A 13,907-nucleotide genomic window follows, 5' to 3' on the forward strand; every position below is an offset into this window, starting at 1 on the left:
CCTCCGCCTCCCAGGTTCAAGCGATTCTCCTGCCTCAGCCTCCCGAGTAGTTGGGATTACAGGCACCAGCCACCACGCCTGGCTAATTTTCATATTTTTAGTAGAAACGGGGTTCCACCATGTTGGTCAAACTGGAACTCCTGACCTCAAGTGATTCTCTCACCTCGGCCTCCCAAAGTGCTGGGATTACAGGCGTGAGCCACTACACCTGGCCAGATATTCATCATTTTTTAACACTCCAAAGCACACTGGATAATGTTATAAATTAAATTATAAAAAATGATTTTAAAGCACAGAGGTAATCTGAAGTTGCAAAACCCAAGGTGGAGTCCAAATATGTTACAGTTTTAATGAAGAAATTGAGAAACTCCTGTTTAACTTGACTGCCTTTTCTGGTGACATTTTTTTAGTTCTCAAGCATTAAATGGGTCATTATTTCTGCTGTATGAGTTTTTGTGGCCCCCTCCCCGTGATACCCAACAATCCACGTGTGGCTGGCTAGCCCTATCTAGGCTCCTCGGGGCTCCTTAAGAAGCATCAGACAGTACTGGCGAAACACTATATACATTTCTATTTTATTTTTTATGTTTCTTTTTTGAAACGGAGTCTCACTCTGTCACCCAGGCTGGAGTGCAGTGGCGTGATCGTGGCTCACTGCAACCTCCACCTCCCAGGCTCAAGTGATTTTCCTGCCTCAGCCTCCCGAGTGGCTGGGACTACAGACATGCACCACCACACCTAGCTAATTTTTGTATTTTTAGTAGACATGGTGTTTTACTATGTTGGCCAGGCTGGTCTTGAACTCCTGACGGATCCCAAGTGATCTGATCACCTCGGCCTCCTAAAGTACTGGGATTACAGGTGTGAGCCACCGTACCCAGCCTATGTATTTATTTTTTATTTTTATTTTTTTGTTGCTGAGATGGTGAGGATGTGTCGCTTTGTTATCCAGGTTGGTCTTGAATTCGTGGCTTTAAGTGATCCTCCCACCTTGGCCTCCCAAACTGCTCTGATTACAGGCATGAGCCACCGTGCCTGGCCTCTATTTTATTGTAATTCCTTTTTCCATTCTCATCTCAATGCATTTCCAAATTAGAGAAGGACATCCTTCTTGTCTCGCACTTTAAAAAATAGCAGTTTCCACGGCAAGCCAACGTTTTAACATCTTTTCTATGGCCAGCAATGATAGTCATCTTGTGGAAATGTCTGAGGCATTCTCCTGTCTGTAAAGTCAAAGATCTCATTAAGTACTTCGGCATGTTTTGAGGAAACTGAAAAGTGACCCAAAACTTTCATTATGAAAGCTGGTATCACAGGTAAGCAAATCACACCCCTTTGTGACAGTGTTGGGCACAAGGTGTGAACATTTAGCAGGTAAGACGTTTTCATTTTCATCGGTAAGAAGCTTATGGACTAAACGAAATTTGCTCAAATTAACTGTGTACTGTCTGCCAAATATGTAGATAAATGAGCAAAGTCTAGGTTGTATTTGGACAAGAGAACAACAATCTCCTACGTCTTCAGTGGCTTCACTAAAATCTTCACAGAAATCGAGCAGATGATGTGAAACTCCAGTTTTCAAATCAACATACCTAAGAGCTGGCGGAAACGTGTCGCCATGACTCGAGGCACACCTTCAATGCTCTCGGAAGCATGACTGTTGGAAGGATCAGACAGGGTCAGCACTGCTGTAAAGGGGCAATGCATCCGTTACCAAAAGTCCCTCTTCCCTTTGGTTCACACACAGGACTTTTAGTTTGTAGCCTCCGAATTGGGAAATGTAACCTTCCTGGTTTGCAGTGCAATCAAGGGAACAAGATGATAATGGTGTCCATTCAAGGAGTATGCCCAAGCTAATTCCGCAACCGCTGATTTTGACTGAGAACTGCTGTCTCTTTGGAGGTCAACAAAATCTTGATTTAGAAAGATATGCCTCAGACTTCAGAGACTCAATGTCCAATGTGCCTCCACCTCCCCTTCTCCACAAGCCCAATCCCACATTCTTTTCTGCACACCACGCGGTACATTCTGTTTGGACTCTTTCCTCCCAAATTCAGTTGTGTGTGTCCTTGCAGCTGTCATTCAAGTCACATGGTCATTTAAACTTATTTCCCAGCGATGCCTAGGTCACGCCAGTGCTGGCATTGTCACCGTTCTCATTTTCATCATCTGAACTCTTAGGAAATACAATCACAACATTCACGATGTCAAAACTGAAACCAGCACCGTCTAGACAAAAAGCCCAACACTGAATCTGCAGCAGACTCCTAGGCGGGTGCTGCTAACGTGCATGACTGCAGTGCATGGATCTGCAGCCTGAGTGATGTGATCCATGGTGAATCACAAGTCCTGATGCCAGCATCCACGTCAGGAAACATGGCGACAGTGACCACTCGAGGCAGATCGTCTACGCCATTTCCATCCGATGCTAGAAACAGTGTTGTCATCCCTCTGTGTGGGTTTTATACTTTCCACCCAACCTTCTGCATCACTGACAAAACCCATGACTTTTTGTGTCCTGGGATTCCTCAGGACGTATGGCTTTTAGTGTTAAGAGCCAGATGCTTGGTCACACCAGTGAGGACCCTGGCGAAGGAGGCAGGCCAGAGACCCTCCCTCAGAGGGCTGCTGGGAGAGAAAATGTAGGCAATATCCAGCACGGGGCAGCCCACGTTTGGGGTTTAACATGTGGGGTGATCCGGGTGTCACCTCAGGAACAAAGCCAACAAAACCAGAGTGCCCCAAAAGGCCCCACCCCCTCAACCAGACCAAAGCCTCACAATATGAGGCCCCAGGCCCACTCTCTGGCTCTATAGTCCATAGACCTTCTTTCCAGACCCTGAGCTCCTGGAGGGGCAAGGCTGAACAGGTTCACCTGAGGCCTGCATGGAGGAGGAAGGGAAGGAACTGGAATGGAAGGGTTGCCTGTGGAGGGGAAGCAGATCAGGCCCTGTCCTCAGGGAACTCCTGCTGGGTGAGGAGACAGGCTGCAGCTGACTAACCAAGTCCCATCCAGTGGGTGCAGGAGACACAGAAGGAAGTAGGGCAAGAAGGAATCAGAAATGGGGAAATGTGAGCTGCAACATCACCCAAGGGCTGCAACTCTGAGAGGCAAAGAAGCTGCCAGGTATTGGAGTTCCAGAGCTCCTGGCAGCAGCACAGGCAGGCAGGTCCCCCAGTGAGCCATGTCCCTTTGCTGCTGGCTCCACCCTCAGCTCCACAGCCCCAGAAAAACAGGCCCAGGAGGAGAAGGATTGCCCGGGCCAGCATAGCCAGTCAGCTGGGCAGAGACCAGGCCAGACCCCACCTGCAGTCTGGCCCTTCTCCCACCGGCACGGCAGGAGGTGGCAAGTCCCAGCAGCACAGCCCGCACCCTGGCTCTAACCAGAGGGTGGGTATTGTCCCACCCCTTCCTCTCCCACCCCCTGCTGCCTATGAAATGGGAACTGAGTTGCCCAAGAGTTAATCACTTTTCTGACAGTTTATTTTATTCATCTTTGGTAACAAATGGCTGAAATCAATTAAACTTGCTTTCCCCTCAGCTGATGAAGTTAATTATGATTTGTTATGGTGTCTGATATGTAAATTATTAGAAAGCAGACTTACGTTGGACCGGCTGCCTCCAGGCGGCACCGGATTAATCATTGTGTAGATGTTGTCACTGGAATTTGTTGAATCTGTAGAACAGTGGAAACCCACAAGTCGGGGTGATTAATTCGTTTCTTAATTAAAACAAACTCATGGCACTTGAACTCATTCTTTTGTATTTTATCACCTAAAATTTCCTCTAAGTACCACCATTTTCTGGCTAATTTGTATTTAATGAAGATTCACAAAGTTTTTAATCACAGAAAATTCAACTGTGAAAACCACTCAACCCCAGCAGTGTGGACACGGCACAGGGGGATTACAGGTTCAAATTCTTGTCTCCCCACCCTACACCAAATCTGGTCCCCAGACACTGCCTGGGACAACATGGGGGCAGCAGAACCATGACCTGTGCTCTCCCCCCACGACCCTACAAAGTGGTTTTAATCCAATCAGGGAAAGGGAAACATGGCAAATTACCCAGAGGCCATCCTGCCAGGCTGATGGGGCAGGAGGGAGAGGCAGGGATGGGGCTGGAGACACATTCACATATGGAGTGGGTGCATGTGGCCCAGTCGGAATGTAGGTCATGCAGCTCATCAAAATGCAGCAGCAGAAAGAGACAGCCGGAGCGGGAGCCCAGGATCCCGGCTGCGGCCAGCTCCACCCCTGCAGCCAAGCAGCTTCCCTGTTATGGGGAGCTGAGGAGGGGAGGGGGCGGGGGAGAGTCCCCTCCATTTCCCCAATTAGCCAAAAAAAGTCTCCAGCTAAAACGTTTCTATCAGGAGCAGGCACCGTAATTCTTGGGCAGAAATCCAGCTACCTCTCACTTTTTATTTTTGGGGTGGGTAAGGATCGTATGTTGAATTCCTTCTAGCTGGCTGGTACGCTATTCTTAGCTGGGAAAGAAACATAACTGTGATGCTGTGTGTGTGTGTGTGTGTGTGTGCGTGCGCGCGTATGTGTGCGCACATGCCCACGTGTGTGCACGCATGCCCTCTTTTGTTTAAAGAAACAGGGAGGGCTGGGTGCGGTGGCTCACGCCTGTAATCCCAGCACTTTGGGAGGCTGAGGCGGGTGGATCACCTGAGGTCAGGAGTTCAAGGCCAGTCTGGGTAACTTGGTGAAACCCCATCTCTACTAAAAATACAAAAATTAGCTGGGCATGGTGGTGCATGTCTGTAATCCCAGCTACACGGGAGGCTGAGATAGGAGAATTGCTTGAGCCCAGAAGGTGGAGGTTGCAGTGAGCCGAGATTACACCATTGCACTCCAGCCTCGGTGACAGAGCGAGACTCCGCCTCAAAAAAGCAAAAAGGAGAGAAGGGATCTCCTATATAGAGGACCAGAAGCCAGGAGCTATGGAAACTCGAAAGGTAGCATGCCTCAGAATCCTGGTCCCAGGATGCCAGAACTCCAAAGCCCCTTTTTGAGTCATCTGGGGAAATGCCCACCCCGAACAGGGTTCTTCCCAACAAGAGGGGTTCAAGGACAATGAGAACCCCTGTTCCCGGACTGCTCTGCTCAGCCCTGTCCTTTATGCAGACGCATCAGAGAAGAGGAGTAGGTTAGCGTCATCAAGGGACTCCTGCCCCCTAAATGCCCAGTGGAAGATGTGCTGCTCAGGAAGGAGTGGCTGGTAAGCTTTGGCTCTGCAACAGTGCCCCCCGCCCCAGGACTCTCTGGCAACATGCCCCACTCCCCACCACCAGACCCTCCACTTTCCCCTGAAGCGCTCTTACCTGCGGGACTGGGCATAATGGGTGTTCCTGGAGGGCCGCCACCACCAGGGGGTCCCTGAAGATGAGAAAAACTGACATCAGATGCCCACAGTGGTGACGAACGTGGGGAGGGGCCAGCATCCTCCCTCCCTGGTCAGCAGCAACTGCTCGCCCTGGGTCCAGCCGCTGTTCATCTTGCTACACCCCCAGTGCTCACTCAGGGACAAAGTACTTAAGCTTGAGAAGGGGACTTGGATGTCCCCCATACCTTTCTTCAGACCAAGAGGCCCCTGTGGGTGTGTGTGACTGCATTATGTGCTCACAGGCATGCCCCCTGGAGAGGCCGGCGGTGGACGCCAGGCAGCCCACTGGCCAAGCTCCCCAGAAGGCAACTCCACCCCCAGGTCTGGTTTGGGGATTTCTGGGCCACCTCGGGTCTGTACAGATGACTGAATATTGACAGCAAGTTCTAGCAGTTTAGAACCTCTACTCAGAAGAATGTGTGAAAGGGAAAGAAACGGGGACCCCAGGCAGTTCTCTTGCACACTCAGTCCCATGTGGCTAGACAACACAAGGCCCCAAACCCACACACTTACCACATAGGTACCAGGTGATGAGGAGGAGTATGGAATCTAAAAACAAGATGGCAGGGAGCCCCGTGTCAGAGTCACTGAGTGCCCTCAGCTGCCAAACCTCCCTGAGGACACGACCCACTCTTCACAGGAAAGACATCGCCACCCAGTGAGCTGGCCGCCTGCTTGGTTCCCCTGGGAGGGCTGGGACATGGCTGAAGCCCAGTTCTCTCTGCTATACTGAACCGACCCTGAGACCCTGGTCTCTTACTCCCCATCCTGGGAGGGAGCCACAGACACAAGGAAGACACAGGAGGCCCTGCGGTTTGAGAGGACAGTAAACAGCTTTACCCCACATTCCTCTGGCCTTCACTCCACTGCCTGTGCTGAGCCCTTACCCGCACCTTCCAGCCCTGCTGGGGAGGAGGAGATGGGTAGGGGCCTCCACTCTGAACAGTACTCTCTGAGCCCAGGTTCTTAGCTTACTCCTTCAGGGCAGGGGTGGAGCCCTTGATGACCCCTGCACATTACTGCCAGGCCTCCATCTCCACACGGCCTTCTCTCTAGAAGCATCAGGAGAGTCCTGCTGCATCTCCCCTTCCCTGTGACACCTACACCTAGGGACAGTAGCTCCCCTGCACCCAGAACCCCTCCCCTGACAAATATCACCCCACCAGACCTAGGTACTCACTGAGTTAGCACTGTTAGGATTGGGCCAGGGTCTGCCAGCTCCCGGGCCCCTGGGAGAGGGAGAAAGAGATGTGAACAATGAAAAAGGTGCTGTAAACTCCAAGGGGTGGAGGCAGCAGGGGCAGAAGGGAAGGGCTGAAATAACCAACAGGAAGTCCTTCCTACAGCCCTGGGGTTTAGAGCCTTCTGGTTCGGGGCAGTAATGGGTAACTTCATGGATGGAAATCTATGAATTGCTTTAAATTACAGGTAAACTTTTCAAAATATATAAAATTAGATATATGTAAAATTCCTTCTGCATGTGCATTTTCCTAGGAAAGGAATCCACATTCTCACAACAGGGTTGAAGATCACAAATGCACAGAGAATAGTGGCTGAACTGTCCAGGGGTTCAACTCTTGACCCTGCCACTGAAAGGTATGTGAGCCTGGGAAAGTTACTTCACCTTTCTGTGCCTTGGTGACCTCCTCTGTAAGGGGAGTATAATAATAACCGCGTCAGGCCGGGAGCAGTGGTTCACACCTAGCACTTTGGGAGGCCGAGGCGGGCAGACCATTTGAGGTCAGGAGTTCAAGACCACCCTGGCCAACACAGTGAAACCCCGTCTCAACTAAAAATACAAAAATTGGCCAGGCATGTTGACGGGAGCCTGTACTACCAGCTACTCACGAGGCTGAGGCAGGAGAATCGCTTGAACCCGGGAGGGGAGATTGCAGTGGGCCAAGACTGTGCCACTGTACTCCAGCCTGGGCAACAGAGTGAGACTCGGTCTCAAAAAAAAAAATAAAAGTAATCACGGCATAGGGTAATCATGAAGATGAGGTGAGCTGATGCACGCAGCATGCCCGAACTGTGCCCGGCACACAGAGGCACTCTATGAGGCTGAGCTCTCATCACCAGGATCATCAATATCTTCATATTACCGAGGAGGAGACTGAGATTCAGAGAGGTACCAGCAATGACCCCTTATCATGAGTCTCCAGGGTGCCGGCAGAGAGTGGGGGAAGACATGGGCTGAGTCACTGGCCGGGTCGTTTTTGCCTTACATGTTAATCCCGGGCATGGCGGGGCCGAGGGAGTTGGGTGGTGGTCTCATGCCGCTGCCATAATTCTGCAACGATAACCAAGGGTCAGTCTATGAGAAGGAGAAGGGAACCAGAGAGAGGAGGAGGGAGGAGAAACAAACAGACAAAACATAGTGAGAGGGTTAGTCTGTGAAAAGAATCGATGAGAAAAAATAATACATTCTTTCAAAAACAGTGGGGTGGGTGGGAACCAAGTCGCAGGGATCACAATGACAAGCCAGCACAGAGGGACAGTCACAACATTCAATGCATTTTCAGGGCTTTCAAGATGAAGTTCTCAAAAGCATGTGGGTATCCAGCAAGCTGCTGCCCTCTCTGGGCTCCCACGATGTCATCCTGTACCTTCCCCATGGGCTCAGGCAGGTAAGAGGGGATGGACTTGGTCTTGGAATCCACTAAGAGGCTCTGGGGTGAGGAGACAGGGAGGCGAGGGGTGGGTGTCAATACGGATGTGAGCGGGCACTCCTGAGAAGCCTGTCCGGGGCTGGTGCAGGCCCAGGCCCAGGCCCAGCACATACAGACACCTGCCCCAGGTCCGGGTGATAGTCCTACCCCACCCATGTGTCAGCATCAGAGGCCATCCACAAAGATGATGCTGGGAAGCCGGAGAAAACTCCATTTCTGCACTCAGAGGGATCATCATTACGTGTGTGTGAGATTTTTTTTGTTGTGCTTTTGAGATAGCGTCTCGTTCTGTTACCTAGGCTGGAGTGCAACAGCGCAATCACAGCTCACTGCAGCCTTGACCTCCTGGGCTCAAGCAATCCTCCCACCTGAGCCTCTCACGTAGTTGGGACTAGAGTCATGCACCACCATGCCCAACTATTTTTTGATTTTTTTTTTTTTTTGAGATGAAGTCTCACTCTTGATGCCCAGGCAAGAGTGCAATGGCACAATCTCAGCTCACTGCAACCTCCACCTCCCAGGTTCAAGCAATTCTCATTACTCAGCCTCCCAAGTAGCTGGGATTACAGGCACCCACGACCTTGCCAGGCTAATTTTTGTATTTTTAGTAGAGACGGGGTTTCACCATGTTGGCCAGGCTGGTCCCGAACTCCTTACCTCAGGATCCACCCACCTCGGTCTCCCAAAGTGCTGGGATTACAGGCGTGAGCCACCACACCCGGCCTGCCCAGCTAATTTTTAAGTTTTTTGGTAGAGATGGAGTCTCACTTCGTTGCCCAGGCTGGTCTCGAACTCCAGGGCTCAAGTGATCCTCCCCCTTCAGCCCCACAAAGTTTTGGGATTACAGGTGTGAGCCACTGTGCCCAGCCAATGTTTGAGAGAGAAGTCTACACAGAACTCACAAAGTCCCAGCAGTCCAGATTCAGCTCAGGATGGCCCACTGAGGCACAGCGGGGTGGGTCACAGGCACCAGGCCTCTTACCATACGCATCTCCTGCTATATAACCAGGCCAGTGTTGCCCGTGACCCTCTCTCCAAGTGTCATTTTCCCTAGTCACACATGCCTCGCTTCCCTGCTCCCCTCATGGCGGGCTCCTACTTGTCCTCCAATACTCAGCTCCAACAGCAGCTCCTCTAGGAAGCCCTCCTGACACCCCACCCCTCGGGGCTGACTCCTCCATCCGTTACTCCCACAATGCCTTCTAACCTCCCTCCCCTGCCACCATGCCACACTGGGTTCTGATCATGGCCACGTGTCTGTCCATCTCCCATCTCTCCTAGTGGACTCCAAGTGCCCTCTGAAGGTGGGGCTGTGTCTTGATGATCACAGCCCCCCGCCCCATGCACCCAGTGGCACAGACTGGTGCTCACTACGCCGACACTGAAGCAATCAATGAAGGACTGAAGAAGGGAATGCATGGAGACCAAAGGGAGCCTGGCTGCAGCTTAAGCTCTGCCCTTGTAGGAGAACTTGAAGTAGGTTGCTAGAATTTTGACGGCAAAGGAACAGCCAGCATTCACTGCCCTTTACGGAGTGCATGACATACTTTATGTAGTCTCTCATTTGATCTGTATGAAAACTCCAGGAGGCTGGTATTGTTCCCACTTTACAGAAAAGGAGAATGAAGGTCTGAGGGAGAAAGTTTTGCCTCAAGTTGCAGTGAACAAATGGACAGCTAGGATTTAAACCCCTATCTGCCGGCCCCCAGATTCTGTCTGCTTAGCCAAGCAACTGGTGGGAGGCGCGTGGGAAGGGGGACAGAATGGGAAGACGGAGACTTGGAGCTGACACACACAGAGCCAATGTCGGGCTGATGGTGGGTTCTGCATCCAGGGATCATCTCCCAGATCTCACCATCCTGGGGCCGCCGGCTCCGCTTGCTCAGCCACTGAGGGGCTTGGAGTCTAGAAGAATGTCCAGACAAGATGCAGAGGATCACAGGAGCAATGCTAGGCTGGCTGACAAAGAGCCAGACCCAGAGCCAGAGAGGGCAGGGCCTGCCTCACCCCACGGCTGCTTAGGGCATGGGCTTCAAGCAAACAGTGGCAGCCTTGGGGGAATGTGCTGGGGCCAAGCCCACTCTACCACGGGGTAAAGAGCAGAGCAGAACTCAAGACCGGAGGTCAGAACACAGGAAGGCTGGCCTTGGTTTGGCTGCCTGCTGGTGACGATGGGCAAAACACCAAATGACAACAGTGCTTACTCCATGCCCAGATACACCACAGACTGTGTTACACTGCCTACAATTAATTGTCACAATGACCCCTTTCCTCCACCCACTTGAGAGACCAGAAAACTGAGGTAGAGAGGAAGAATGATGACCCCACCGTGCAGCTGTGAGTGGCTGAGCTGGGGCAAAGCCCTGCAGCATGGCTCTGGCTTTAGAGCCACAATCCCCTCTGCTCTGCTGCCTTGTCTACAAAATGGGGACAAAGAGCCCCATGTGTTTCCAACCTTGCAGGTCTCCAGTGGATCAAATGAAACAATGGTTCTGAAGTGCCCCGTAAGCCCCAGGAGGTGTGCACTGATTTGGGATGTCAGCAGCAGAACAAACACCAAAGCCCTTAATGCTGCCACAGCATCGCAGAAGCTCGGGTCTCAAAGGGCCTTTTCTAATCCCCTCTACAAATCTCAGCCTCATCTCCCCACCTGCTGCTCCAGGACAAGCAGCTTGTCACCTCCCCAGGCCTTCTCTCCACTCTGTGTACAGGCCAGCTGACTAGATAGGTCTTCCAGATGGAGTTCTTTTCCAGGACTGCAGCCGCCTCTCCCATCCAGGAGAAAGGCCTGCACCTCACAGCGAGAGCGGAAGCCTGGTATGTGTCAGCATGGAGTGGGGTGAGAGGAGACGACAAGTAGGCGCTCACTCCATAAAGCCCTCCTGACATGCAGTGTGCAGCTCTGAGCTGGGAGGTTCCGAGTGCACTATCCTGTTGCTCCTGGCCCTGTCCAGCCTTCAGGGGCCTCTCCAAGAGTTGGCATGGCAGCTTCCTAGAGGGAGTTTCTCCACCAGTCCTGCCGCCTATAGAGGCAGAGACCCTGAAGGGCCACTTGCACCTCATCATTTCACAGATGACAACTTGGAGGCCCAGAAAGCCAGAGACATGTCCAAGGCCACAAAGATGTCAGGAGCAAGTAACAGGCTGAAATTTGGTTTGCAGGGAAGTTTTCTCACATAGGGCAGGAACGCCTAGAAGTTCAGACTCAGTAGAAATGGACTCCCTCTTTGGCCAGCTCCTGCCTGCCTGCAGCACCACATGGCTGGAGGTGATGACGGTGAAGCTGTGCAAGGGTCAGTTACCAATCAGATATCCCTCTGCCATCGGCACCACTCTGCAGGGGCAGGGGCGGCTGGGCAGAGGGGAGGAGCCTCCAGTGCAGCTGTGGGGCTGGACACATTCATGGGGCCTGTCTTCCCTAACCCCTCACCCTAGTCCCCACTTGGGTGCCCCAGACCCTGGGCAGAGGGCCTAATCCATACTCAGGAACAGTGCAGGCGCCCCGACCACTGTCTCAGCTCTGTACTCCGCCGGGTCCGCAGGGAGAAAGGACCAAGCAGCTGGCTGAAGCTGGAGCCTGGAGGTGGTGACTGCTGCTCCCTCCTGCCACATCCTCAGAAGGCTTTTGAGGTGCCCACTATGTTTAAACCTGGATCTGCCAGCCCCCAGAGTCTGCATTCTTAGCCGAGCATCTTGTAGGAGGCAGGTGAGGGGGGGACCACCCAGTGCTGTAATTACCTTAGGGGACGGCTCTCCTAGTCTTTAGGACTCACCTACCAGAGTGGACTTGAGGCTGTCCAGGCCATTCTCTGGGCAGTGGGGGCCTGGCCATCTCATGCAGGACACCCCCCAGCGGCCACCAGAGTTAAGTTCCTCAAGGGGCCCTTTTCTTTCCTCACCAGCCCGAGGTGCTCAGGGCCAGGATTAATGACCTACCCCTCTCTTTTGGGGGCCTCTGCTCAGTGTCACCGAGCTTGGACTGGCCCTGGATCAGCCCCAGGAGATGGGGGCAGCATAGGATCGTTCCAGGGGCTGTGGATTCTCTCCTTCATCTGAACTCTCAAATGCAGACAAACCAGGATAGTGACCTGATTCTACTCTGTCCTGGCTTCAGCCACTACCTGAATACCAGAAACGCCAACAGGTCGGTGGCTCGGAATCGGCACCCGGGAGTCTGGGAGCTACTGCACTTCTGACGGGGGCTGGCCTTCTCTCTCCTAAGTTCGACCAGGGGCGCCTAAGTTTTAGCTTCATCCCATTAGAATTCACTTTCGAAACACTAGGATGAGAGGTTACTACCTGATACTGACATACATAAAACTTTTTGGAAAGAAGAGTTCTAAGTGGAAGTACTATCTCCTTTCTGGCACTGACACTTTACAAAATCAGAGTAAAATCTGTCTGAAGCACTGAGGATGAAGGACAGGGTGATGCCTGCACTGCTGGTTCCTTTGAGACATTTAGGCTGACATGTGACACAGACTCACAAAATACAATGTCACTCCATTTGATTTTGAAATCAAGTAGCCCTTGACCACACTGTACCTATTCTTTGTTCAGAAAGTTCTGGAGTGGTCACTGGCTAAAAGCAATCTAATTCCTGGCTACAAATGACATGCCGATGGTCTCCCACCTTTGCGCCTGGTCTCAGCACAGCACTGTGTGTGTAGTGGCACTTACTCTAGGCTGAAGGGGCTGGCCTGACAGCCCGGGGTTTTGGCAGCAGGCAGGGCTCCCTCCCCCAAGCTCAGGGCCTGCGGGAAGGGGAAGGGATCCACAGGATATCATGCGGGGACTTCAAGTTACATTTCACAGCTGCTATTTCGCCCGCCTTCCAGTAGCCCCATGAGGCCATCACTTGCGGCCCATTTTGCAGATGACGAACTGGAGGCCCAGCCAGGCTAAGCTGCTGTCAAGACTGCTTTCCAGAACTAAGTTCTGAGCCAGCCCCTGTCCTGTCCATAGGGCATCACCCTCAGGGGAGAGAGAGAAAGGGCCTGGGGAACAGGGACACTCTGCCCTCTCCCTACTCTCCACCTCAGAGTCCAAAACTGCCAGGCTCTGCCGGGCCCAAGATGAGCCCTAGCTGACCACAGACCCTGTAATCCATCCTGTACCATCAACCTTGTCCGGGCCCAGTGCTACCTCAATGCCAAGCTTTCCTGACCCCAGTGATGGGCCAGCGCAGACACCCTGGGTTGCTTCAAGGGACGTTTGGCTCTGGGATTTAATACTTACCCCACCCAGAGGAGTACAGGAAACATGGGTGAAGCACTTTAGAGTTTCCACATTGATAAAAGTAAAATAAAGAGCAGGAGAGACACTTCCAGAGCTCCCGAGGTTGGCAAGGGTGTGTAATGTAAACAAAGATGGGTGAGCCTCTCCCTCTCCTGCTGGAGCCACTCCTGGAGTCTAAGGGGAGCTCCACCCCTTGGACAATGCTTGGGTGAGGCCAGGAGAGTCTCAATGCACAGCCTCAGCCTCTGGGACCCTCACTTCTTTAAAGTGTGCCAAAGAGTGTGCTGGACTACGGCTCAGGGGCAGATGTGATGAGACATCCACCATGCCCAGAGGAAGTCCTGAACTACCATAACACCCTGCTGCTCTCGAACAGCCTGACATCTATTCCCAGCCTTTAGAATCTCAGTGTTACGATGGTCCAAACAAACTGTTAATGACTTTGCCAGGAAAAAAAGAAGAAGAAATTAAAAGCAATCACCAAACCCAAGCAACTAGAGGCCTAAACATTGGTTTTAAGTCCCTGAAGTTGGAAAACACAAATATCTTCCTAAGGGGGGAGCACCCTGTGGCCAGCATCACATCGAGAACTTGACTTGGCCGGGCAC

General features: G+C 52.2%; 1 protein-coding gene across 2 annotated transcripts in view; it reads right to left on the bottom strand.

Moving 5' to 3' along the window:
* Positions 1 to 13,907, bottom strand: part of SSBP3 (single stranded DNA binding protein 3) — a 130,933-nt gene that overhangs the window by 7,527 nt on the left and 109,499 nt on the right. For both annotated transcript variants that reach the window (XM_011926344.1, XM_011926343.1), the window contains 5 exons: positions 7,618 to 7,682; positions 6,573 to 6,621; positions 5,906 to 5,941; positions 5,331 to 5,385; positions 3,607 to 3,677 (listed from right to left, as the gene is read on the bottom strand). In XM_011926344.1, the coding sequence (XP_011781734.1) occupies positions 3,607 to 3,677; positions 5,331 to 5,385; positions 5,906 to 5,941; positions 6,573 to 6,621; positions 7,618 to 7,682 (276 nt within the window). The remainder of the gene's footprint in view (positions 1 to 3,606; positions 3,678 to 5,330; positions 5,386 to 5,905; positions 5,942 to 6,572; positions 6,622 to 7,617; positions 7,683 to 13,907) is intronic.

This window comes from Colobus angolensis, unplaced genomic scaffold, assembly GCF_000951035.1.
Source record: "Colobus angolensis palliatus isolate OR3802 unplaced genomic scaffold, Cang.pa_1.0 Scaffold68, whole genome shotgun sequence".
Lineage (NCBI taxonomy): Eukaryota > Metazoa > Chordata > Mammalia > Primates > Cercopithecidae > Colobus > Colobus angolensis.